Source organism: Fistularia commersonii, chromosome 5, assembly GCF_037954325.1.
Source record: "Fistularia commersonii isolate RoL2024-O1a breed Wild chromosome 5, RoL_Fcom_v1.0, whole genome shotgun sequence".
NCBI classification, from domain to species: Eukaryota; Metazoa; Chordata; class Actinopteri; order Syngnathiformes; family Fistulariidae; genus Fistularia; species Fistularia commersonii.
This window is the reverse complement of record NC_141288.1, coordinates 2,689,317-2,714,837: the sequence shown is the minus strand read 5'-3', so window position 1 is coordinate 2,714,837 and position 25,521 is coordinate 2,689,317. Positions and strand designations below refer to the sequence as shown.

General features: G+C 43.5%; 3 protein-coding genes across 10 annotated transcripts; 2 read left to right on the top strand and 1 right to left on the bottom strand.

Moving 5' to 3' along the window:
• The first annotated feature begins 1,581 nt into the window (after nt 1-1,581).
• On the top strand, nt 1,582-7,341 carry LOC147233820 (uncharacterized). 3 transcript variants are annotated; one of them, XM_086146108.1, is made up of 11 exons: nt 1,582-1,727; nt 2,123-2,274; nt 3,739-3,857; nt 3,949-4,132; nt 4,657-4,801; nt 4,891-5,023; nt 5,099-5,219; nt 5,689-5,761; nt 5,961-6,063; nt 6,136-6,259; nt 6,873-7,341. In XM_086146108.1, the coding sequence occupies exons 2-11, from the start codon at nt 2,259-2,261 to the stop codon at nt 6,932-6,934; spliced, it is 1,080 nt and encodes a 359-aa protein (XP_086002234.1). In that variant the 5' UTR covers nt 1,582-1,727; nt 2,123-2,258; the 3' UTR covers nt 6,935-7,341. The 3 variants fall into 3 exon arrangements, with proteins under 3 accessions (XP_086002234.1, XP_086002233.1, XP_086002235.1); XM_086146107.1 differs by lacking the exon at nt 1,582-1,727 and having other exon boundaries at nt 1,816-2,274; XM_086146109.1 differs by lacking the exon at nt 1,582-1,727 and having other exon boundaries at nt 1,824-2,274; nt 6,139-6,259.
• Nucleotides 7,342-8,055: 714 nt separating this feature from the next.
• LOC147233819 (putative E3 ubiquitin-protein ligase DTX2) lies at nt 8,056-19,303 on the top strand. Of its 4 annotated transcripts, none has more exons than XR_015106128.1 (13): nt 8,056-8,366; nt 8,445-8,505; nt 9,655-9,784; nt 10,569-10,846; nt 10,940-11,018; nt 11,515-11,614; nt 11,756-11,861; nt 11,952-12,033; nt 12,140-12,200; nt 12,464-12,578; nt 12,673-12,755; nt 18,751-18,834; nt 18,927-19,303. XR_015106128.1 is itself a non-coding variant. In XM_086146417.1 (11 exons), exons 1-11 carry the CDS (start codon nt 8,328-8,330, stop codon nt 12,741-12,743), a joined length of 1,122 nt encoding a protein of 373 aa, XP_086002543.1. In that variant the 5' UTR covers nt 8,056-8,327; the 3' UTR covers nt 12,744-14,812. The 4 variants fall into 4 exon arrangements, 2 of the variants coding, with proteins under 2 accessions (XP_086002543.1, XP_086002544.1); XR_015106127.1 differs by having other exon boundaries at nt 18,740-18,834; XM_086146417.1 differs by lacking the exons at nt 18,751-18,834; nt 18,927-19,303 and having other exon boundaries at nt 12,673-14,812.
• scyl2 (SCY1 like pseudokinase 2) lies at nt 13,972-25,504 on the bottom strand. Of its 3 annotated transcripts, XM_086146414.1 has the most exons (19): nt 25,182-25,504; nt 23,350-23,546; nt 23,100-23,257; nt 22,698-22,842; nt 22,251-22,400; nt 21,404-21,625; nt 21,044-21,160; nt 20,626-20,751; nt 20,292-20,468; nt 20,104-20,115; nt 19,822-19,944; nt 18,963-19,076; nt 18,747-18,879; nt 17,956-18,074; nt 17,778-17,878; nt 17,522-17,591; nt 17,325-17,402; nt 17,110-17,232; nt 13,972-16,570 (listed from the first exon to the last, which is right to left on the bottom strand). In XM_086146414.1, the coding sequence occupies exons 2-19, from the start codon at nt 23,524-23,526 to the stop codon at nt 15,932-15,934; spliced, it is 2,784 nt and encodes a 927-aa protein (XP_086002540.1). In that variant the 5' UTR covers nt 23,527-23,546; nt 25,182-25,504; the 3' UTR covers nt 13,972-15,931. The 3 variants fall into 3 exon arrangements, with proteins under 3 accessions (XP_086002540.1, XP_086002542.1, XP_086002541.1); XM_086146416.1 differs by lacking the exon at nt 20,104-20,115; XM_086146415.1 differs by lacking the exon at nt 25,182-25,504 and having other exon boundaries at nt 23,350-23,622.
• Between the last annotated feature and the right edge of the window lie 17 nt (nt 25,505-25,521).

The window sequence follows — 25,521 nt, the reverse complement described above, 5'->3', positions numbered from 1 at the left end:
GTTCATCGGGGACCCTAGATTTTCCAGACACGTGAATGACAGGTTGTAAAGAGCGAGCGAATTCTTGACCGAAACCTTTTCGTCGCAACCTGACTTGAATTTCCTCCCTTGAAGACGTTTCACCTCTCGGTTCAACGGCTCCCTCGCTCTCGGATGAGAGGAAATATCCATGCGGCGGCGTGATGGATGATGGGCCGGTTCGAGGTGAACCCCGCCTCTCGCCCAGTCCCAGCTGGCCTCTGAGTTTGGCTTGTTAAAGAACTCGTTCCCACATTCTTCTTGCACCTGCGGTCTCTGTCTCTACGTTGACGTGCTGACAGGTCTCTGGCGCCGTGACTTGCAAACACACCTCCGACACACACGGCGACATTTCTCCTTCCAGAGAAAAGGTTCTCATTGCAAGTCCTCTGCTTCACAAATTTCCTGCGTGAGAAAACAGAATTCACTGTGTCAGAATGGCACGTGTTGCGTTTGCTTTACAATAAAAGACATGGTGACTACATATCCTCAATGCAAGCGAGTATTTTTTTTAGTCCAGCTTCTTCACACACTGATTCTGCATGAAAAATCACATTCAAATGCTTAACATTTGGTATTGGGGTCTGCAGGTTTATTTTGGGTATATTTGTGTTTACATAGATTAACTTTGCTAGACAAACACGGCCTACATTAAAAATGGAGACTTGCTGAGCAATATAATGGTTACCATTCATTAAATGTTTTTTTTTGCTTACAGGTAAAGTACAATAAATATCTGGGTGCTGTATTCATATCATTTTCCGCCAGGAAATGGAGGTTTCTAAGATTTGCCAGAAATATTCCAAGTTGGTTCATGTCAGAGAATAAAATTCACACTTTAAGTAAAAGACCACCCTTATTGCTCTGAATGCAACATAAATTCTTAAAACATTTCAAACTTTTTGGTAAAATTCCACTACAATATGAGCTGGAATCGAGTGTTTTAAATGACTATGCAGTTGAGAAAGTGATGCGGTATGAAATAATGAGACACATCATGCTTTGTAGATCTTCGTTTTCAAGTCGTCTCTGAAAAATCCCAAAGTATTCATATTACAAATAACAACTCTTTGGTATTTCAACAAACTATATCTTCCAATCTTTTCAAAGTCAGCTTTATTGTCAATTTTTTCCAAATGTTCCCGAAATACAGAGGAATCGCAAAGACGTTTCTCTCTGAATGAAAATGCACAGGACAAAGACATTTCCGAGGAAACAGTCAAGTGCACAGCAGATTATAACATTTAGCAAAAAAATGAAATACAATAAAAATATCAGCAGAAATTTCTGGAAAGGTTTCATAGCTAAGAATCAGTCAATAATAGCAGCATGTCATCTTTTACTGCAACAGTGCAAAAGAGACCGTAAATCAATGTATTTAACCCCATACGTAACGAAAATTTGTTTTCTTCTTTTCAATATTCTGCTGCACAGCTGATCTCAACCCTACACGTCGCAGTTTATCAACAAGTACGTAAAAAGTCTTTGCAATTAAAATAGTGTTGCACAAATATAAATGATATTACGGTACCGTAATACTCTTTACATAGTGCCGGTCAATTGTAGCACTAGCTCATTTTGCGTAGTGAGAAACGATGAAAACCGGCAATTTTCACCCATTTTCAAACCCCAGCGGCCCAGACTGGAGGTTTAAAGAGAACATATCCAGGAAAAAGAGGACGTTTGGTCACTTCTTATGATAATATATTGTATAAACATTAACAGATTCCTAGCTAGCTGCTATTAGCCTCCGTTAGCCGCATTGATTTGTGCTGCTAGTAGCTAGCTTGATCGTTCCGAGAGTGATTTTGTAAACGTCTGTTCTGAATTCTACGGTGTTGACGGGGTCGTGTTTGTTTAATAATTATTCACGGTATCTATTTATGTGTATTTCGTGTTATACCTTCAACCTTATTAACCCCGGGGTGTGTTAAAAAGGAAAAACCGGCGTATATTGCACCTTATTCTGTCGCGCCGCATTGATTCCTGCTCGCTATCGCCCCCTAGTGGCCCGGAGGTCTAAAGTAACGCCCGAACCAACTTAGCGTGTGTGTTAAATAAATTAAAACACAAACATTAAACACATAACGTCTCTGTTTTCCAGGGAAATTACATCTAAATCGACAAATTTTAGCGGGACTGGTGTATCGAGGAAGGACAGCCGCATGCCAGTAATGGGAGGGACAACTTTCATTTTTCTCAAAACGAAAACGAAAGTATTTTGACGCTACAGAGGCGAGATGGCAGCAGCATACGGCAAGTCAAATAAGTTTTTTAAAGTTTATCGTTTATATGTAGTTTTGACTCAGGTTTGAATAATAAGTGTGTAGAATATTACCCATTTACCAAAGTAATGCGTTCAAATTGAATCTAGCGTCCCACAAATGGAAAACTATGTATGTCTACGTATGTAAACGTGATAATGAACATATTTATGATGAAGCGAAACCGAATAGGACTTCAGGAATTTTCTCAGGTCGATCTTAAATTCGGGTGTAAAATTCAAGAAACTGTTATAAAGTGTGGTACATGTATTACTTTGACCTTCTAAAGTACCCCTTAGATTGACCTCTTCACTTAATATAAGAATAAGAACAACTTTATTTATCCCAAAGGAAATTGTTGTGCCAGAGTTACTAGAAAACTATAACAGTAATAAATTATAGTAGAAAAATTGTCTCATATTTGTTTTATGCCTTTGTTTTCATAATTATAGGAATCACTTCCGGTTCATATTTTCCGGCTCAGATCAGAAAAAAAAAATGAAACGACTGAGATTGGTTTTGTTATTGTCTGTCATGTACATTCCTCAGACTTCCACGCAGTCAGAGATAAAGTTCGGTACAGTAAATTTAATTTGTTGAAGCCCTATTTTGTTTTATTCAGTATAACAGTGATGGTTCCAGCTTAGTTCATCAACTATAATAACTCGCAATTACTTTCTATTTGGATATTATCGATCATGGTATGTTGTTTACTGCCTCAGAATATCATTTATTTGGCTATATTTAAATTTAATGACAACTTACTAGATTTTATCTCACCCTCAGGTATTGTTGTCTGTTATCCAGACAGTTTTTTAACCATGTAGACCCATTGATAAATCACACTGAATTTTTGTCAGGTTTTTACTAACTTCACGTCCCCTTCTAGTCCATCCATAAATCTCCTCTTGGCCTCTTTAGTAGGTCAACATGATGCCAAAGCTCCAGCAGGAGGCAGCAAGCACCACCACAGAAAGGAGTAATAATAAGATTTTTGTTAAAAAAAATTAGGATAGTGTTTCCCCTTAGGAAGATCTAAGTATCTATGTATCAAGTAATTTATCCCTCTCTTGTCTCATGGAAAAGTATGCGGACACAAGTTCTTGACGTACTATCCCCCCGAACAAATGTAAAAACAAAGATGCATTTCAATCAAAGGAGTCAATCCATGGTATGATTTAAATAAATTATCATTGATAAATATAAAACTGTATAGGAACTAAAACAGCTCGACGAAAAATGTAAAATTGGGAGGGTTAGCAAGATAAGCTAAAAATCTAAAGCTTCAGCTGACACCTTTTTACGGTCCAGGTAAAGTTGTTTTTGGGTGCTGCTATTCCTTGTTTATGTTCAAATTACACAGGTATTTATTGTGGTTTATTTGACTCTCAATGAGTCAAAACGACTGAAATAAACTCGCTGAACTAAACTTCTGGTCTCACCTTCTTTTCCCCAGATAGCGATGAGGAGACCTATCCTCCGTACAATGCAGATTTTAGCAATATTACAGACAGTGAGTCATCGGACAGCGACGATATGGACAGCGATGAATTTTCAGATCTTGAAGGTCAACAAGTGAGTTCATCGGTGTCACAATCATCGACCCTAATTTCAATCCGGTCCTCACACAAACTGAAATAGTGCAACGCCTTTTATACGCACACAGGGAGAACCTTGCATGTACTACAATCGCGGTAACTGTCGGAACGGCAGCAGGTGCCAGTACTTGCACGTCTGCAAGTACTTTCTCAAAGGGAACTGTCGCAACGGCTCCAACTGTAAAGTGAATCACAGCGGCGGCGCTCGGCCCTCCTCTGGTGAAAGCAGCAGGGATGCCGCTCAGGATGCAGGTACGTTAAAAGAAAAGAGTAAAAAATTACATCCGCTTCATAGAGGCTTGAGCCAAATATGGCACACGGACAGAAAAACCTTATTGCTCCCCGAAGGGCACCTGGGGAGCACATGGGGTAGCAATGTCAAAGTTGTAAACATGTGAACATTAAGATTAAAGTAGAAAATTAAAAATAAACACGTATATATATATATATATATAAATAAATTACTTAAAAAAATTGTGCAAATTGGCGTAACCATATTTTACCACGTCGTCTTTTTGTCCTCTATTCAGGAAGGATAGAAGCAAAAGTGCTCAGGAGAGTATTTTCTATCTACGTAAATAATCGTCCGTAAGATCAGACAATAATTTGCCCGCTAGCATGTACAGTTAATGTTATCTGATTCTGATGTGATATAATGTGTAGCTCTCTTTGTGAATATGTGTGGTCGATAGGTTAGCGTAGCTTTCCCCCTCAAAAGTGAAAGTTTGAGTTCAGTGCTTAGCCTTTGCTAAAGTGCATTACATCTATTGAAGCAGGCGTGAAGCTCACAAATGGCAGATACTACCAGTGGCAGCTGTATGCTAAAGGCGACTGGAAGGACATCGACAATGACCACGTCATCGAGGCTCAGTACTGCCTGCCACACAGCAAGGGCATCAAAATCTACAATACTTTGTACGGGTAAGAGCTGAAATCTCCGGCAAAGCGAGGAGGTATGAAAAAACCAAAACAAAACACCGGGGACGTCTCTTATTTCTGGTTCTTTGTAGGGTTGTGAGTATTGACTTCAAGAAGATGAAGGTTTACAAAGACGGCTTGAGGGTGCGACGCCTGGATGACGGGAATACCGAGTGGGCCTGGTACTGCACCTTGCGCCGGAAGTGGATCAAGTACGGAGAGAAGGTAACTGTCGGGCTTCCAGTAGCGCTGAAACCCAATTTTTGTTGTTTATAAACGCCGTTTCGCCCGTCCCGACAGGACGCCAAGGGCATGGCCGGCCCTGTGAAGAGCGCTGAAATCGAGAGCACGTTTCAAAGAAACCCGACCGGCTCTTACGCCTTCACCCTCAACGGAGAACAACTCGAGATCAAATTCAAAGGTGCCTCTGAATATATCTAATATTTATCTTTATTTATTTTAAATAGCCAAAGGTAATACATGGAAGAAGTCAGAGCGAGTGACATTTTTTTTTAGATATATTCTTACCCTAACTTTCTCGATTCATGCTGACCAAACATTGATGTTATTATTGATTATCTTGTCATTTCTTGGAATTATTATTATTCTATTATCATCTGCCCTGTCGTTTTTACTTTGCAAAGCCAGGTTCTCGTATCTTTGGGCCAGCCAAACATTAACATCGTAACATCTGTGTTTAATGTCTACTGCATTATTTATAGTTGTTATTTTTTGCACAGAGAAATTAAAAAGTAACAGAAATGCTGTGTATTGCTAATTATTTGTCATAGATAACTAAATAAACATGTCAAATTGGTCTTGAAGAGCATAGTTGAGGTTATGAAAAGGTGCTAACCCGACTTTCCTGTCATGTAACTGTTTTGTGTCAGAAATGCAACAGGTCGGTAAAAGCCGAAAGAGGAAAGTTGCCCGCCGTCCCGTTTTCCGAATGCAAACAACGGGGTAAGTTTGCAAGATTTTAAATGTTTTTGAATGTCCTTTGAAAGTTTGAAAAATTGAGCAAGTGGTAAAAATGATCAGGAAATAGTCGACGCCGTGACACAACCATGACTTGCAATCCAAACTATTGCTTCCAGTTGCTTTCCTTCTGACCACCTACCTTTCTCAGATCTTGAAACGGAGCTTGATGTTTTCATCGCAGACTTTCTCAGGTACTCGCGGGGCTTCAAAATGTTTCCATTGGCACCAAGCCGCAGTGGCAGTTCGAGAGAAACAATAGGTCGTGGAGCGATTTCAAAAACAGGGTATGTTTTCCACAAACCAACGACCGTGTGGCGTATCGGCAGCCCGTCACGACCGGGATATCTGTGTTTCAGCAGTATGGCACGTCGACAGAGTGCTCGGTGACCAGCGATGACATCGAGAGGGCGTACCAGCAGAATCAAAGCGGCAGTATGACGTTCAACATCAACAGAGAACTGTACAAACTGGACTTCAGAGGTAACTCACTTGTATATTAGCGTATATTCTCTGTAATATGACTTAACATGGGCGGCACGGCGGCGCAGCGGTTAGCGCTACTGCCTCTCAGCAAGAAGGTCCACGCTTGGATTCCGCCAGGGGGCTTTTCCGTGTGGAGTGTCCATGTTGTTCCCGGGTTCCTCCCGCTCTCCAAAAACATAACAAAGGTTCCCTGAATTTGTCCAGACATGTGAATGAGCGGGTAAATGGTTATATTACATTAGATTCAACTTTATTGTCATCACACATGTACAAGGCAACGAAATACAGCGTGACCTCCAATCAGAAGTCCAAAAAAGCAGCAGGTGCAGACATAATATATGAATAAACAGCTTGCACATGGTATATTATGTCATTATTTTAAGTGATTTACAGATAGGGAACAATGAACATATTATCCAGATGCATATTATCCATGCATTAAATGTAGTAGACTACAGACAGGAACTATGGACATAATTTACAAGTAGAGATGTACAGAAGTTGTGCTATACAAAGCAATAGCTGAAATGGACATTTAATAGTACATAAGGCACTTTGTACAACATGGCATCGAACGATTGAGTGTTTTATTTCACTGTTTCATCCACAGCAATGACTCAAACCAACCAAGTGACCAGGAAATCCCGCAGCGTCAGGCGTGTGCTGCTGTGAACATCGGGAACTAAAAGCTGCCATTGGACAAGATAAATCCTAGTTTAATGGGACTATATCTGTTCATTCTTAAGGTTTACAGTTTAGTAAAACAAATCATATTTCAAGTAAGAGTTCGCTGCTGCCTTTACAAGTGCCAATCTTGGGAATTCTCATGATTTTTTTACATGTTTGGAAAAATACCAACTGTGCCATTGGGACCCAGAAGTAGATGAGACACACGTGACATTAACATAGACCTTACATAACCTAAAAGTTGAAATATTTGCACACACCATTTAAAATTCAGTGGAATGTGTTGAAAGTATATTGTAATGACCTATTTCACTGCCTGCCATAATTAGTTAAGTTCTAATTTTGCTGACTTGAGGATGGATATAAGTGGTTTGCAATGGAAGTTCAATAAATTGGACCTGTGAAAATGTGTTGGAATTTGTCATTTTGCTCAGTGTCTTCATGTAAACGCTCGGCATGAAGATTAATGTTGCTTTTTCAGAATAAAATTAACGGAAATGCGTTGTTTATAAAAATATCTGAGAGACAACTCATTTTCCAAAAACAAAAAAAAAAAACTCTTCCTGGTTGTGAGTCCACTGAGCATGCGCAATTGGGACTTCCGCTGATGCTAACGCCTGTCATATTGGTTTAGCCACCGGGCACTCGAATAATAATTTGAATACTTTTCTGTTGTTTTAGTCTCTAAAGGTCAATTGTACAGGAAAAACGGAGAGTTAAATAACTAATTTAGCACACGTTCGATTGAAAAAAGTCCTGTGTTTCACCGCGGCCTAAATTTCAATGTAATTCTGGATTGAAAAATTTGAGTTTTTTGACCCGGACGATGTCACGACCAGCGAGTGTCCTTGCCGGGCTAACTCGTGCTAACATCAAAAACCAAGCTTAATATGAAATGTTAAATTAGCTTGTTTCATACATGCCGTTTAAATTATTTAATAGAGGTTATTTATACAGGTTTTTATAATAGAAATATCGCCCCAAATGCCTTTAACTCCCACATAGGGGTTCGGATTTAAACCGCGCCACAGCGCCCCCTTCTGGCCATTGACGGTACTGCAGATCAGCGTCAGCTTCTGAAACGACACTACCCTGCAGAGCATCCAGTCACTTCCGACGTGTAAATATATATTTTGCATATCCTATGTGGGTTATAGCAGGGAAATAAAAAGTTTCAAAAATATCCAAAGATTACGGATGCAAAATGACACTTTGCAAAAGTCGACGGTGACCTTAATTTGACGCGAAATGAAAGTGAAAGTAGATTACTTGACGTTTACAACTTCCTCCTCAGAAGATCCGTAAGAGCAAATTTCAACGAGTTCAACTGTACGCGATCGATTATTAGGATAACTCTTTTGATTATACTCAGTATTTAATGGCAAATTCAGGATCTGTTCTCAACTTTGGGAGTTTGGTGAGTATCTTTAACAGTTTCGATATGTCTTGGATCGCCGAAGCCTTTTAACGTCATCTAACGAGATGTTCTCCTTAGCTCATGAGGAATAGACAACAATCCCAAACCGAAAATAGGGACCCAACAGTTTCCACTGCAGGTAAGAGGACGTGTGGCCTTCAGACCAATTGTCTTTTTACTTGAGTTGGCCAAATCTGTTTATATGTTTCAGGATATTCAAAGTTTTGAGTGAGGATGAATTCCATTAATCCCTGGTCCAAATAATAGTAATGCAGCTGTAATAATAATACTAATAATAAAAAAAGATAATAATACATCCGGTTTATACAGCAGTTTTTCAGGCCACTCAAAGATGCTTTACTATGAAACAGGGATTAAATAGAGATAAAGAAAATAAAACAAAGTAGAATAACAGCTTGGAGAGCTGGGGAAAAGACAGTTTGAACATTAGAGGTTTTGAAGGCTTCGAAGTTTGAAGGTTTCATTGTCAGTCGGTCAGTTTGAGATGGTTGGAGAGAACGAAAGGGGTAACAGATGTGGTGGAGACGTACAGCTGTGTACACACTAACACACTACGATTGACGAGATCAAGTGTTCTAGTGAAATTCAATGTGTTCTAGTGAATTGGGTAAAAGGCAGTCTCACGTTTTTCTACGTTATATTTGCACATTGGTATTGCTAATCATTATATATATCTGTGTGTGTGTGTGTGTGTGTGTGTGTGTGTGTGTTTGTTCAGATGCTCAAAGCCGGTTTGGAAAACAGGTTTTACAGTGAATTTGCCATTTTTTTCTCTCTCTCAGTTTCCTCAGTGTGATTTCTTCTACATCTGATTGGTCACTTTGAGGTCATGTGATTCATAATAAGGAAGTGAGGGTGTTGGTTGTTGTGCAGCTGTGGGAGCCGCTGTCATCAACCAATAATTTTTATATTTGTATTGTAACCTAACGTTTACTCCAAAGGGCATTATAATGTATTACATATTTTTTAAAGGAAGGATTAATTCCTCATTCCCAGATTTAAAATAATAATAGTAATAACAGCCTGATATTCAAGACTCAAAGTGTTTATTGTCATACGTTCAGCCTGGATACGTGTTTCTCCATACAATTAAATTCTATTTTAGCTGTCCACAGTGAAACCAGATAGGTAGAAAAATAAACAATAAAAATATATATGTAAAATAATATTGCAGTACTATTACTACTTCTGCTACGACTAATCATAACAATAATAATGTAATTCTATCACCCTTTAAAGTACAGAAACTGTGTCATGTGATCCGCAGTCAATGGGAAACACTACCAGTGGCAGCTTTTCGTTGGAAACCAGTGGCTGCCCATCCGCAACGATCATGTGATCGAGATGCACTACTGCCAACCGGGAGCGCAAGGAATCTCCATCAACACCAACCACGGGTTAGTCATCCTCCAACACCCTCTTCAAATCTTCAAATGTATTGTTGTATTTGGATTAGACCCAGATTTCACCTGCAGTTGTCTGATCAGCCATTTTTTTTTTCAAGCTTTTCAGTTTCATGTAACATATAAAAACACGCTGGTCTCTGGATTACAGTGGCAGCACCAGGGATGAGGTTTCTTTTTTTTATTTTATTAGTTTTAACAGACTGCATCTCCCTGAAGGTTAATATAATGTACATCGACCCTCTCCATACTTCATTGTGCTTGATATTTAAGATAAGATGGACTTTATTGATCCCACAAAGGGGAAATTCAATTGTCACAGCAGCATTACAGAGTAGAAAAGTGTGCCAATAGCATTCATAGAAAGAATATGCAAATAAAGGATATAGATACAAATAAACAAAGACTATGCACAATAGGACAGAAAATATAAAAGTATAAAAAGAAATAAAAGAAATGCCTCGTGCAGGGAATGATTAAAAAAATACAGTTGGGGATGTGGGTAGTAAAAATGAAATAATAAGTAAGGTGTCCAGGAAAACATATAAACATAAATATTCTACATATGCGAGCGGTTGTGCAAAAAATTTTTTTGGTGATGCCTGTTAGTAAGCATCGACGCGTTTAGCGAACAATCGCAAAATAAACCGTCATGTTAACCGGCATGGGATTACAGCTTCAGATGATTAATAACTACAGAGTTTTGAAGTTTGATACTAAGAATGTTTTAGCTTCAGTTGAGTGAATAACACATTTAATGGACTTTCTGTCCTCGCAGGAAGGTGTTTATAGACTTTGACCAGCTGAAGACGGTAAAGTCACCCCTTCAGGTCCAGAGGGTTAGTCTCCTACCTCCAGGCCAGGAGGAGGACATGGTGTGGTACTTCAGATCCAACAGGCTGTGGCAAGAATATGGATCTCAAATCCAGATCCCCCAGTTAGGCGCGCAGGCCTGCTCGATCACCAGTGAAGCCGTGGAGCGTCAGTTCTCTGCAAACCCACAGGGAACCATCAGCTTCACGGTGGGCACCACGGCCTACACGCTCGACCTCTCCTGTACGTACATCGTGCGTTTCTTTGTGGATTCGGGTCATTACAATTAAAAAAAAAAAAAGAGAGTTCTGAATTCCTTCAATCTATTTTCCTCAGCCATGACCCAGAAAAACTGCAGCACAGGCACGCCAAGGAAAGTCCGCCGACGTCCGAGATTTATCACCAACCTCGAGAGGTGAGGCCTTCTATCGTCAGAAGTGGTTCGCACACACTTGAATTCAGATTATGTATGTAAAAACTATATTTGAGAGAGATACCTTAATTCAGAGGTAACTACGTTTTAGCAGATTTTCTTTGCACTTTTTTAATTGAGATTTTTTTTTCTTGTAGTTTTCGTTTAATTTTTCATTTAATTTCAGGCCAATTTTCTTGATGAAGTTCTGGCAGGTTTCTGGAAATGTCTTGATATTTGGAGTCTAATAACTGTCACTTTTCTCAGGTGACTTTACTGATATTTCTGACCAAAAAAACAAGTGTGTACCAAATAAGATCACTTGGCAAAATAGAAAAGAAAAGTAATCGCAGTAATCACAGCACATCACCAAAACAATATGTCAAAAACATTTTTAATGAAATAGAATGAAACTGCAATCTCTATTTAGTGAAAGTGAAAGTGAAAGTGAAAGACAAGTTGTCTCACCGGCGCATGCTCTCTCCCGTAATATTTTCAGTGTCCCTTCATCCAGCGTCCCGCCGTCCCCCGTCGCAAACACCAGCTATCTGTGGGAGTTCATGGAAGACGGCGACCAGTGGATCGAATACCAGGCACAGGTGAGGAGGCCAACAACTTTATTCCCGTGTTCAGAAGTTCAGCTGTTGATTTTTCCAGGATTCACAGCCTCATAGAAGACGCAGCGCAGACTCCATTGAGTCAAACCTTTTAACACTGAATGCGTTTTGTCTTGTGCCCAGGTCTGCTCACTTGACAGCGACGCTATCGAGAAGCAGCATCAGCTGAACCAGCAGGGCCAGCTGCACTTCACTATCAACAGCTTCTCCTACACGCTGGACTTTGCATGTGAAGCATCCCCCCCCACCCACATTACTTTATTCTTTGCTATCTGTGAGAATAAGCGAGTAAGAGACTCTTTTCATTCAACCGTTGCAGCGATGAGCCAAACGAACAAGAACACCGGGACTAGAAGAGCGGTGAGGAGGAGCGAGGTCTCCGAGAACCAGGAAAACATCGGGTCAGGCGAAATGATCAGTCCACCATTTGAGTGTGTTTTTTTTTTGGGTAGGGGCAAACCTTGGAATTCCAAATAAACTTCTGATTGCCTTGTTATTATTCCTCAGAGTTGGAGCTACTGTACGCTGGCAGTTCAAAGACATTGGAGTTTGGAGGGATTACACCAGTGTAAGACAGACTTTTCCTTTTTTTTTACTTTTGTTGTGACTCAACACCACACCTAATTAAGAAACAGCTATTTTTTAAGTGTATTTTAAGAATCAACATCTCGCTGCGAAATTCTGGTTTGATTTGAAAGAAGCTGAAGAAAACCTGCCTTTAACTGCTCAGTGTTTCAATCAAAATTTTTTTAAATCTATAACTAAGCTAGTAATGCAGCTGCCAATAGCTTTTGGAGACGTGTTTTACTTCCCCTCTGCGACGTACCGCAGGGACAGAGTCAGTGCAGCGTCACCAGCCAGGACATCGAGCTCCAGTTCCAGCAGAACCCGTCCGGCACCCTGCCGTTCACCACCAAGAACTTCAACTACGAGCTCAACTTCTCAGGTGAGAGCGGAAGAGCGTCACTTTACCTTGATGATCCGCTGAACGTCTCAAGAGTCGGTAGGTAGTCCATCTGATCCCTGCTTTTCTTTTGCAGCAATGAATCAGAGGAACTTGTCCACGAATACCACGAGAGCAGTGCGACGACTTTGGCAGCGGTGCGTTTAGATGGAGGGAAAGGTTAGTTTCGGAGGTTCGGTGGGGAAATTTCACCGCGGTTGCCTGATAGGGAAACAATCAATAGTGTGACATGAACGCCTTTTACCATTTTGGACTCTTATTGGATGATCGGCAACGTTTTGAAGGACTTTCCATTTGGAAAAACAAAACCATGACAGTTTCCATGGCTCCTTTTGAATTGGTCCAAGCAGGAATGATTTAGCTTACACCTCCAACAGGTGCATGAGATATTTAAAAACAATCATTGCTGTAATTTAGTATGTAATCAATAGATTACATATTGGGAGTCATCATGCCATGGACCTGTTTTGTCCCGACTTAACAACAATGCACAATGAGACTAACTGGTAAAGGGGGCTGTTCTCTTCTGAGATGGTAGAGATACTTGATGCTTTTGGCTAAAATACAACTTTAACTTTAATGAACCAACCTGAAACAAAAAAACGCACGAAAATGCTCTCCGGCGACTGGTGCAGCACGAATGCTGCTGGCGTGAGAGGAAATAATATTTTCTGATTTGGGGTTGAGCTGCACTTTTATGGCCTCGAAGCCACTGCACTTTATCTCGCCTTTTTTTTTTTCTTAATTGAAAAACAAAGAGATTGTCTGAGGTGTATCCTGTAGCAATTTAAGGTTGGGTTTCTCCAGGGTTAATGAAGAATTACTGCCGTTTTTAACGTAATTGTAATCGGTCCAAATGTTACACATAATGATCCAATAAACTAAACTGTGTTAACCTACACAGCGGGTATAATCTGCATTATGATCGTTGCATTACCATGCAAACTGAGGTGCACACACGAATAACACACAGCCATGCGAGGATATCAAGATTATGTACTTTGCCTTTATATGTACACATTTTCCTGGCGCCACCTGGGAGTCCATCACCTTGTACACTTACACGAGGGCCACACCACGCACACCACAGCAGTAGAATCCAAAAGGATTTTCGTAGAAGAATAAGCTTTAGATTTTCGGCTTTGGGACTCGTGACAGGACACGTGACAAACTCGATTTCCGATCCACCTAGTGATGCGAACCAGTTACAGACAGTGACGAACGTTAATTTGAGTATGATCCGACGGGGAAAATGGAGATAAACCGATGGATCGAATTTCCCGGCAGATAATACTGCCATGCAGCCGAGGAGAAGCTCCCCATATCAAGGTGATGCTTGTACAAAAAAAAAAAAAAAAAACAGAGACCAATCAGACATTACACTTCATCATGTTGACGTCATTATCAGAAACACAATGTGACCAAGGCTCACCTAAATACCCTGGACTCATTTCTTTAAAATGTAGGGTTCAGAACACGTTTACGTTCAGGCAGTTTAGACAATGTGGCAGACCTGCTCCGCAGCCGTCCCCTTCCTTCGACTACCACCAAGGATTATTGCACATGATTCATCTAAGGCCTCTTAACAACACACACACACACACACACAAATGCAATGGCCCTCACAGAGCCGTCTGTTTTTTCTTTTTTTTTTTAAATAACTATATATTTACACACTTGTCACAAGCACTGGTCCATTGACAGCCGGAAAGTGCAGAAATTGAAATAGTCACTTCTTCATTATCTAAACAGAGAGTATACCGCAGCAGTGTCACAACAGAGCTTCTTTATCTCAAGTCCGAGACGTTCCAAGTCACTAAACCGTGTCTGGAGTCGTGTTTCTGTTACCCCGGTCGGTCGGAAGTCAAGAGTTTGCACGCCAGAGCTTCCCCTCAGGCACATACATAGAGCTTCAGTCGCTGTTTCTACCAGCCCAAGTCCTGGACTCGGCCTTTGGATCTGGGCTGGTCGAACGGGGCGATATTTGGGTCGTCTTGTGCTTGAGTTGAGTTGGAAGCCCTCATCGGGGCACCTGTCACCGTTTAGTGTGAGTCCTGGACTCTAGGTCATACTCGTAAAAGGCTACACTCGAATCCAAAGACGAGTCTAAATTCTACAGCTTGTTTTTGCGTGAAGTGAAATATTGGTCACAGGAGTTAATAGGAATAATTAGAAGTTAGCTCTGTATCGGTCACGTCGAGTAACGCAAGCTTTTCTCTCCGAGTCTGAGACCCTCGCCGATCGCCGATGAGGAAAGAGTGTTAATACTTTCGTAAAAAGAACGGTACTTTCAGTCTCGTTTCCCCCCCCCACACGTACCCCCTGTAAGGCACGACGGCCGAAGCGGCGCCCGAGGACCGCGTTCATCACCTTTGCCGTCAAGGTTTCAAACGTCCCGTTCCGCTTTCAGAGGAAAGTCAGTCGTACTGCATTTACGGTTTCTCGTGGAGGTGAAATGGTTTCCAAGCTCGGGTCAAACAAAACATTCTGAGAACTCGCTGGTTTGCTAACTTACCAAAACCAGAAAGTTCTGCGCTAAGGCTGGCTTGAATCTCTCTGGACCGCTCCAGATGAGTAAGGAACAGGAGCTGGACAAAATTATTATTCACAAACTGGAGGTAACCATGGAGACAAACCGCTTGGCCGCCCGACGCTCCTGGAATAGTCTTGGATGCGGTCCTGTCGGTGCTACACGTCGAGCTACCGCCACCCCCTCGGGGATTTAGACATTTTGGTCGAAGCTGTTTTTGTTCTGAACCCAACCTGCGCTCGCTTTTAGACATGCAGCAAATCCTAAAAATAGCCAGGAAAAGCAAGAGAAAGATACAGAAGCTCAGATGAGATGTTAGTATTCCGTCAACCGTGGATGTGGTTTTTTTTTTTTTTTTTTCCTCTCTTCTGCTCCCCTACATCCTCCGGGGTTCGATTGGAATAGGAGTCGTTCCACTCAAGTTCAATCAATCATTCATCGTAAGAAAAAACAAAACCATCCTGATTCTAGAGGGTTTGGATTAATCTCAACCCGCGACATTTGCACTCCCGTGAGCGCAAAGTACAAAAACAGTAGGAAACCCACAGCATTTAAAGAACACAGCATAGAAGAAAAAAGTTCTGCGGTCACGTACAAATGGAATTCAGGTGCCGGCCGATTCGCAGGAAGCCGACGACGTGAGCGAGAATCCAAATTTAAAACCGGGCCATATTAAAAATAGAGACAGCAACACCCTTGATGGTATTTTGAACCTTCACATTCAGTGTCTTTTTTTTTTTTCTTTAAACGAGAAATCAAGGTGCTCTCTGTCGACAGTAACCACGAGATTCGTCGGTTCGCCTTTTTAGCCGAATAAGTCTTTGAGATCGTTGTTGGCGGACGCGCTGTGTTTAAGCCCACTTTGGTTCACGCCTATGGAAGCTGCGGGTTGAGAGAAGTTCTGCGGACTGAAAAAGGGGTTTGCTTGCATCCCGAATCCACTCTGCGCGCCACCCACGCCGAGCGCGGCGCCCTGCATCTGAGTCTGAGCGTTCTGGGCCGGACCGAACGGACCGAGCCATGGGGCGCCGCCTCCGGGCGCCGCTTTTGGACCCATTTGGTTGAGGGTGACTTTGGGCTTGTTGGATGTGAAAAGATTGTCCAAGGCCGACATATCGGGGCCTTTGCCCGTCTGCCCGAGAGGTCCTTGATTCTGTGCCAGGGCGCCGAAGTTCGGGGTGCTGGTGGTGGTGGCCATGCCGCCGAAGGCGTTGGGGCCCGCGGTTCGCATGCCCGCCGCCATGCCGCCGGTCTGAAAGCCCATGGGGGAGTTGAAGCCATTGGAGACGGGGGCGGGGGCGCCCACGGAGCTCAACATGGCGTTGGAGGCTGGAAAGCTTGCGATGGTGGCGCCCTGAACCGGGGCCGGTCGCGGTGCGTTGGCCAGGGATAAGCTGCTCAGGGAAGTCATGCTGTTCAGGAGGCTGCTGGTCAGATCCTTCGTCTGGGACACAAGATGGAGCCAGATAAACGTTAAGAGAGTGGCTTTGTGAGCGAAGCCCAGGCGGTAAAATATCAGCGATACCTTGACTCATGAGGTAACTGGTTACGTGACAGAGCTTTTGTATCAAATTTAAATTTCCCCCATTAAAATGAATTGAAACGTGATTAATTCCAACCCCCGGGTTTGTTCTCAATAAGAAAATGGTACTTTAGAAGTAACAAATTCTGTTTTGAAAATAACAAATGAGAATGTAAAGAAGCAAACCGGTTAAGTGTACTTATCTTGAAGATCGGATGAAGATGCTGGGAGTTTTTCCATTTGGTGCATCGCTTAAATTAACTTACTGGATAAACACGTAGTGTAACAATGTTTTGCTAAGTGTGCACCGCGCCTCTTTATAAAACCATCGAACCGCCCCCCAAACGCTCGCTCCTCACTCAGATCTAGGCTCGAATCGCAAAACAAATCCACCAAACGACGGGTCGTAAATCGGAAAACCCGTTTCTTTGGCCGATATATTGGGAGGTTTTCCGGCCTACCTGTGAGCTGTTGGAGGCAGCTGGTTTGATGGTCTGCGGCGCCAGCGGCTGCTGACTCCTCAGTTTGGCTGCCTGCTCCTGCTCTTTAGCCAGGCGCTGTTTCTCCTCTAGAGTCAGAGACATCTAGACGGGAAAACAGGAACGAGCGATAAAAGAGAAAGCCTGACGGGCAAACGTCCGAGATCGGATTAAGTCAGCGGTGACGTTTTCCGTACCCTGTTGGGCTGCTGGGACGTTGCCGAGGCGCCGTTCTCTTTTCCGTTAACCCCCGTGCTTCCGAAGATATCGTCGATCTGCAACGGAATAACACGACGCCCGGATATCGATTCAGACGAACGATAGTTATGTTTCAGCTGATCGACAAGCGGTCGCCGTGATACTTCGGCAGGTTGTCGGAGAATCCAGCTCTCACCTGGTTTGTCGAGGTAGGGGGTGTTTTGGTCTCCTCCGATTGGCTCCCTGAGCTAGTAATATTCATACTCCTGTCGGGAAGAAATCGGAGATAAGGAAGCATTTTGGAGTTTTATTCACGAAGACGCGTGAATAGACTCAATGCTAATTCTGCTCCAATGACCCTCAATCTCATCGTTTCACTGTTTATACCAGATCCCCTTTTCTTCGTGCGACGGTTACATTTCACCCGAGGTCGCGAGAAGGTCAGGACGAACCTCTGCTGCTCCTGCATGATGTGGAGCTGCTCCAGCTTGGTCTTGTGTTCGGCCTCCATGCGGCTCAGCATGTCTCGGATTACCACCATGAAGGAGTTGAACTGAAACGGGGAGGGATTATATCTTGTGAGACGCGGCGGGGGGGTTCGGACCGGACGTCCGGGCAGGGAGGAGATACCTGATTAAGGTTGAGGTTGTTGTCTATGCTAAGAGACACCAGGTGGGGAAGGCTCTTGGAGGCCAGATGCTCTTTGGGGATGCCCAGCTTCTTATGGGTGAAGGTGCACTTGTAGATTCCTAAAGCCAGAAGGAGGGGGTGAAATTATTAGTAGCAACCTAAAAGGCCAGTCATGATGAGAATGAGAACAACTTTATTTATCCCGAAGGAAATTGTTGTGCCAGAGTTTCAAGCAAAAACATAACAGTAATAGATAATAGTAGGAAGGAGGTAGAATAAGAAATACAATGAAACATAAATTGTCTTAACTGTTTTAAGGTCTTAACTACAAAGATTTGAAGATTCCCTGCGGCTGAGGGAAGAGGAATTAAAAAGTCTGATAGCCTCAGGTAGGAAAGACTTCCTGCGGCGTTCAGTGGAGCTCCTTGGTGGTATCAGTCTACCACTGAATAATGATGAGCAATAGCGGTGGCGTGCAGAGGTCTGGGGATGCGTCATACTGAGAAATATTATGAAAAAGAAACCTTTTTCCTTGTATCAACACAGATAAAAATGATGCCCCCTGTCACAAAACACCTGAAGTACCCTGCTTTGTATGTTACCAGTGAGTTTTGTGATTGTATGCATCTGTAAACATAGGTATTTAATTAAGTATCACAAAAAAGTATAAAAAAAAAAACGTAGTTGCACCTGTTGCAGAGTGATTCGCTGACCTGACTAGGTAAGAACCATTCTAGATAAAAAAAAAAAAAAATTGAATGTAAGGTCATCTTCCCTTTTCGAGTGTTTACCTAGAATTCCCATGAGGACCGCGGGTTCCCTGGAGGGGATCTGGGTCAGGAAGGGCAGGATCTCGTCGATGACGTACCACTTGTCCAGGTATTCCAAAATCTTCCCTAAACACACCAGCGAGTTCACGCGCACCTGAACACGGACATATAACGACACTCGATTTTTTTGTGACGGCGCAGGGAGCGACCGGGGAGGGCAAACGGAGACGGGCTCACCGCCAGCGAGGACGTCTGCAGGCAGGCCGATTTGATTCGCGGGATGAGCGAGTTCTTCATGGATGGGTAGTCGATCAGGTTGGCGAACGTCGGGATGATGTTCAGGCACAGCTCCTGCTCAAACACAAGGCGGTTCTTTTTGAGACGTATGTGATAACGCTAAGAACAGACAAATTTAAAATATTTGCTGCAGAAACACGAGGTTGTACGAATACAGTCTGCAAGGTGTAAACATCCAAACGCATTTAAAGGGATCACGACCTTTAAACTCTGATGTTGATTTTCCAGGTTTTCAGTTCCCCTTTTGGATTTTAAACTCATTTTCACTTCAGAATGTGAGGGCTGGCTTGTGTATCTCAAAGAAATTTCCATCTGTTATTGCTGGTTGTTAGACATAATTCAGCAGTATTGTGTTGAAATTTGCTTTTTCTTTTTCTTTTTTTTTTTTTTATTTCCAAATTTGTATATGGCTTAAAAATAAGCCATTTTGTTGATATCTGATATCTTACTCAAAAATACAGCATCAGTTCCAAAGTCCAGTAACCAATGTCATGAATGCCGGTCTGACTCTCAGGTACACTTAATATTTGTCTTCAGGACAATGTTCAGCCAACATTCCTACTATGCACCCCAAAGTAAAAACAGAAAGGTCAAAGGTTAAGAATCCTGATACTGCAGCAGCTGAAGAATTGGCCAAAGGGCCTTTAACCCCTTCAGTCCAGTTTTCAAAACCCCTCCATCATCTCCTGTATGTAAACGTTATCCTTCCTTTTTTTTCTAGTTCATGACTGACTGGGAAGTGAAAAAAATAATAATAATAATAATAATTGTCCTCGGCTGCGTCTTAAACACGTCGCACCTGGATCTGTACAGAGGGGGCTTCGACGGCTCGGTAGACCATGGGAAGCACGCTGTTCTTGATGTCTTCCGCCGGAGTCTTTGTCAGCAGCAGGTCCATCTTTTGCAGGAATATCAGTAGAATCTGCGCAGGGCGGGAAAACAGGATTTGAAGCCGGACGACATCGAGTCGCTTTCCATCCATAAGAACGGCGTTGCATGACAGCGACTTCACGAGGCAGATGTTAATCATTTCAAGCGACACAATGAGCGAGAGGACCGTGTTCAGCAGAGGTTCACCTACCATGTTACTAGCCTGAAGAAGCATGGAAAGCAAAATACAAAGAAACACAGTCAGTATCATGCCGTTTAGTCAGGTTGCATTTATCCGTTTTTGCTATTATCACGCAAGTGTATTTGCTACGTCTTCACCCCTCGTTCTCATCCCCTCGCGGGAAAGCGTCGCATATCATCATTACGGGCTGTGTTTACCTGGACGGGCTCCTGCTGCTTGAAAACGGGGCTGAGGTCGGGCAAGATGAGGCGAACGTACTCGTCCTTGGTGCACTCCTCTGCAATCAGCAGGACGTTGGGCAGCACGAAGGGAACCATGTCGGGGTTGACGAACTCCGACGTCAACGACGGCAGGATACGGTACACGACCACTCTCTGGGAGGGACGTCACAAAGAACTGTCACAAACTTAAGAGCGATTTTATGTTCAGCACAGATTTATCAGGGCATTAAGATGGGGATTGTTTGATAGCAACATAATTAGCATTTGGATTTTCCGACAGGAGCGCGCTCAGAGAGTGCACGCAGGGTACCTTGGGAAGTTTGGGCAGGACCTTGGGGAGGCCCTTGTAGAACTGAGATTTCTGCAGATTGTCCCTCTGGAAGAGGGAGTCAAAGTACTGCAGGGTCACTGCGCCCACGTCGTCGAAGAACGGGATCTGGATGCGACAACAAATCAGTGAGCACAGAACAACCATCAGTTAGAAGCGCTAGATAACCAACGATCTGTAGATATATGATCCTCTTTTTACTCTCCATTCCTTGGTTTTGGTTCGTTTGCTAGTGTGAGCTCATCAGGGTCTGAAGGCTGTCGCTGATCTACACGATGCATGTAATGATGGCAGGAAATCCTTGAATGTGTGTTGCTACTTCTAGTCCTTACCCTCGTCCTTCGACTAGATTGTACCTTTTTTCGCCAGGCTAACATGTGCATGCGGCGACGGTGCGAACCTTGGTCATCTGGTCGGCGTCGGGCCGCACGTTCGGCGTGACGCTGAGAAGCATCTTGACGTGATCTCGTACCTCTTCTGGGATCTTGTTCAACAGCGCTGGACTTATATTGGTGAGCTAAAATGAGGACACAATTGCAGTAAACTAAGGTTTGACCAAAATCCGTTTACGCCTCTTGCGGCGTTAACAGGCTGTGACATCGTCCGGTCAGGGCTCGATTCTTGAGATTTTGGATATTAGCTAGGAGTGCGTAAGAGTGACGAGCTGCACGTGTTTGAAAACGGATTAAAAACAGGATCATCTATTGTTTTCTAAGCGGTCGACGGAGATGCCGGTCGCGTCCGGATGTTTGGCACTCACCTGGTCGAGCTGCCTGCTGAAGCTTTTGAAAATATCATGCTTGTTGACCTGGAAAACCGGCTTGCCCTCGTTGAAGACGGCGTGCATCACCACGCCAAGGGAGTACATGTCTGAGGCGGCGTCGCAGCTCACCGACAGGATGTACTCCGGGGCCAGATACTCGGGGTTGGGGAGGCAGAGAGGGGGAAGATTGGGCTCCCATTCTTTGCACGAGTATTTAGGCTGGAGGCGACGTGAAAGCACAAGTCAGACGGATGATGAAGGCATTGTAAGATTTGATCAACATATGAATTAATTAATGTCACGTTTGTCAAAAGCTGTTTTATCATTGATCTCACAAAGGCTGCATTTAGCATTTTGCTCGTTTTTTTTACACATCAGGTAATTTCTTACGTGTGGGAAAACTGCCCACACAGTCACACAGTCGGTGTTTAAATTCATTGCTGCGTGACAATTTTTAATTTAAGAAGTGAGGCAAAAAACTGAAATCAAAATAAATACGAGAGCTATGAAGAGATCCCTATACTGGAGCCAAACAGACTGCTGACAACCAAACAGGAAGGTCTGCACCTCCTCCACACCAGGGTGCGGTTTAGAAGATCATTATTTCACACAGTCGGACAAATACAGCTGCCACGGTAGCTTAATTGCGGGATGCGTAATGCTGACGGACGGATGCTAATAAAGCGTCGATACCTTCTGGCTACTTGCTGGCCGGGAGTGTTTTGACATTGGGATTCTAAAAACGTACCAGGTTGCTTTCGGGAACTTTGGCTCGATCGAAACACAACCGAAAAGTTTCAACGCCTGCCCAGACAAAGGGGATTATTAAAAACCCGTCCCTCACCTCAGCATCTGACGGGTTGATGGAAGAAATGCTGAAGTCAAATCCCATGATCTTCCAGGAGCCGCTCTTATTGAGGATGATGTTCTCCGGACAAAGGTTACCGTGGACCATTTTAACTCCACCGTGCAGGAAGGACAACCCCTCTGAGATCTATGGCATAGAGTTAGGAGGTTATGGAAAACCTGTGCACTTTGCTGGCTTGAAAAGTGTAAATAACTGGAACACAGCTATAGATTCCTTATCAGATCTGATATGGGGAAAACAAATAATTCCCTATACCGTTGCTACATGAGTACTAAAATCATTTACCAAAAATGTCGCAAAAAAAAAAAAAAAAAAAGATCCATGTCATTTGGAGCTGTTTTTCCGCAACTCATTTTCCATGGATTGTCAGCTTCTCCAGAGCCACCTTACGGGCTCTGAGCAAAACAAACTCCGCTCCCTCACCTGCAGCAAGCCATACTTGGTCTCCACGTCGTAGAGCTTGTACTCCTTGATGTCGGTGGGCACGGGGCTGGGGAGGTTGTCCCACTGGCCGAGCACGTTGGACAAACTGGCAAACACCGGCTCTGTGCAGAACGCCAGGCAGTCTCTGACAGAGCAAAAGGAACCGGGAACCAAAAAGAAGGAGAAAGGATGAAGCACATTGCATTCTGAGCCCCGTCTTGCCAGCAGTATTCAGGAGATGGTCTCCAGACTTCTCGTACGCTCCTTAAACTGGACACATTTTCCCTTTAACTTCCAGCTATGACTCATTCACTTTGGACTTGATAGATGTGTGTGTGTGTGTGAGTGTGTGTGTGTGTGTGTGTGTGTGTGTGTGTGTGTGTGTGTGTGTGTGTTAATCACCGAGACTCTTCCAGGGGATGTTGCACAGTCAGAAGACGAGGGTGACGCAATCTGGTCAGCTGCTGCACGCCTCTTTTAAGTGAATCAATGATCTGGTCCTTGTCATATTTCTGATACTTGTCCACCATCTTTTTATCGAAAACGAACACGGCCACTTCCTGGAAGGACACAAAGATCTCTGCAGCGAACGTCTACAGCGGCTCTAGTGTAAGCAGCTGCCGCGGTCGAGGGGCCGCCGATTAAAACCTACCTGTTTGGTGGATTTCTTGGTGCCGTTGTAGATCCTCCAGCACAGCCCCGGACCCCCGCTGGCGATGTGACGGCCCACTTCGAACTCTCGCGTCACCGGATTGCCCATGACGGCGCTGGTGACGTCGGCCGTCACCTTGGTGACCGTGCTTTTTAACTTATTCAGCATGGACTCCATGTTCGGATGTGACCTGACAGCTGAGGTGACGGATGGAAATGTGGGGAAAAAAAAAAAAAACGCCTCGAATTAGAGAAGAGCTTGTTTGGATGTGCACTGTGAATCACCTGCTTTCATATTAACGCATCAAAGTGACGCCTACACCTTGTCTGTGCTGGATTGGGAAAAGAAGCGCCGCCGTGGCCCAAAATACACACAGATATTCAAAGCAAGCCCAATCATGCGAAATCTTTTTCTTTTGGGCTGCAGAGAGTCGCCGCAGCCAATTATCTGCCTCCATCTAACCGTCTGCATCCTCTTTCCCTCTTTCCGTAAACCTCCTCTCTGGTCTTCCACGAGACCTCTTGTCTGGCGACTCCAAGCTCAGCATCCTTCACCATCCCTCCTCCATCCACGTCCAAACCATCTGAGTCCTGGCTTTATCTCCAGAACATTTAACGTGACCTCTGGCGGACTCAATACGGATCCTCTTCATCCCCCTCACTCCCACATTTAATCCCTGCCTCCTGTCTTTTCCTCTAAACCGTACAGCATTGCTGGTCTCGCCACCCTCTTGCACAACTAATACTCTTTCATCGCACAAAACTCCTGCCCAACCACACTAAATAAGAATGAAATGTAAAGCAAAAAGCCAAGATATGCCATTGAAAGCGTGCCAAGCATCAGGCAGGCGGTAACAAGAACATTCTTGATGATAATCCACAAAATGACCGTTTATTAAACGTGTGCTGGTAACCCTTTTTTTTCTGCATCGCAGCCTCTGCTGATTTATATATGAAGATCCCTCACATGTAGCTGGCATGATTTATTATTCACCAGTGGCTTGCATGAAGTATTAGGTCAGGCGTATAAGGCTGAGATTCCTCTGCAGATGAGAAGAATCGCTGCATGTTAAACAAGATCAGTGGCCATTAAATGATGCAAATAATTTTAATGAATCAACCAGGAGAGGAAAGAAATGTTTGCAGACAGGACTCATCCCGCTGTCAGCCTCTTCCCTGTCACTCCTGCAGCATAGTGCCACGTGTAAATAACCGCTTTGCAATCTCCGAGTATTTTAAGATAACATTTGTATGTTTAAAGTTTATGTTGGCTATATTTACGACAGCAACGATCAACTGACGGTCCAGATTAACGGGACCCCCCCCCCCCCCCATTACCGAAACCACCTGCAGAGCTCAACTAGCTCCTTAGAGGCTTGCTAGCATCTTAAGTACTAACACAGTTGACCCCCTTTTTAACTGTATCTCAGTACAAGCTGTTCTTTTAAGGTTTCTTCGCTGTTTTTCTGAATCGTCTCCCTGGTATTTGTCACCAGGCGAGACCTGTCACGAATGTTTAACGACACCGGACGTTAGCCAGGTTAACCTGTTTAGCCAGTGCGCATACAGCCTAGCCAGCCGCTATAACACCGTCGTTAGAAGTCAGCGATTATTGAATAGTTGTTAAATACGACTTAAAATATTTATTAAAATTGGCAGCGAAGGGGTTGGCGTCGCTTTTTTCCCGTAATAACCCGTATGATGCGTTTCAAGCCCAAGAGTTTAGAACCGAAGCTAGCAAGCAACAACGCTCGGTTGGAAAGAAAGTAACGTTAGCCGTCATTCCAATAAAGGGACGTTTATTTTAAAGAAAATAAAATTCCAAGTACTCACGTCGATGTCTTAAACGTGGGCCTCGGATTAATTCCCGATAAAAAAAAAAATCACTGTAGTTGTGCCGTCAATGATGGCTGTAACTCACGGTCCCCATGTCTTCCAGTAGCATACGGAATTAGCCTGCTATGCTAACGCTTGTGACGGGTAACGCCACTTCCGGGTTTTTCAGCTGTGAGGTGCGTCATTGTGCAAGTTCCACCGGATTCTGCAAGCGCCGGGCTGTGCGGACACATCGGCTTCATGTCGAAATACTGTCGGCAAAACCCTCTTAAAGCGTTAAAATGGAAATGATGTTTGTAAATAGAAAGGTAGAGCACAACACAATCAGTACAAAAAA

What these genes read in the sequence shown, in the direction of transcription:
- LOC147233820 (XM_086146108.1), top strand. An exon ending in GGATCAAGTACGGAGAGAAG is followed by an intron (nt 5,024 to 5,098) that starts GTAACTGTCGGG and finishes CCGTCCCGACAG; the next exon opens with GACGCCAAGGGCATGGCCGG. An exon ending in GGAGCGATTTCAAAAACAGG is followed by an intron (nt 6,064 to 6,135) that starts GTATGTTTTCCA and finishes TCTGTGTTTCAG; the next exon opens with CAGTATGGCACGTCGACAGA.
- LOC147233819 (XM_086146417.1), top strand. Translation starts at nt 8,328, where the DNA reads ATGGCAAATTCAGGATCTGTTCTCAACTTTGGGAGTTTG. An exon ending in TTCTCAACTTTGGGAGTTTG is followed by an intron (nt 8,367 to 8,444) that starts GTGAGTATCTTT and finishes TGTTCTCCTTAG; the next exon opens with CTCATGAGGAATAGACAACA. An exon ending in GAGAACCAGGAAAACATCGG is followed by an intron (nt 12,034 to 12,139) that starts GTCAGGCGAAAT and finishes ATTATTCCTCAG; the next exon opens with AGTTGGAGCTACTGTACGCT.
- scyl2 (XM_086146414.1), bottom strand. Translation starts at nt 23,526, where the DNA reads ATGGAGTCCATGCTGAATAAGTTAAAAAGCACGGTCACCAAGGTGACG. An exon ending in CCCCCTCTGTACAGATCCAG is followed by an intron (nt 19,077 to 19,821) that starts GTGCGACGTGTT and finishes GTGTTTGAGCAG; the next exon opens with GAGCTGTGCCTGAACATCAT. An exon ending in ACAACCTCAACCTTAATCAG is followed by an intron (nt 17,879 to 17,955) that starts GTATCTCCTCCC and finishes TCCCCGTTTCAG; the next exon opens with TTCAACTCCTTCATGGTGGT.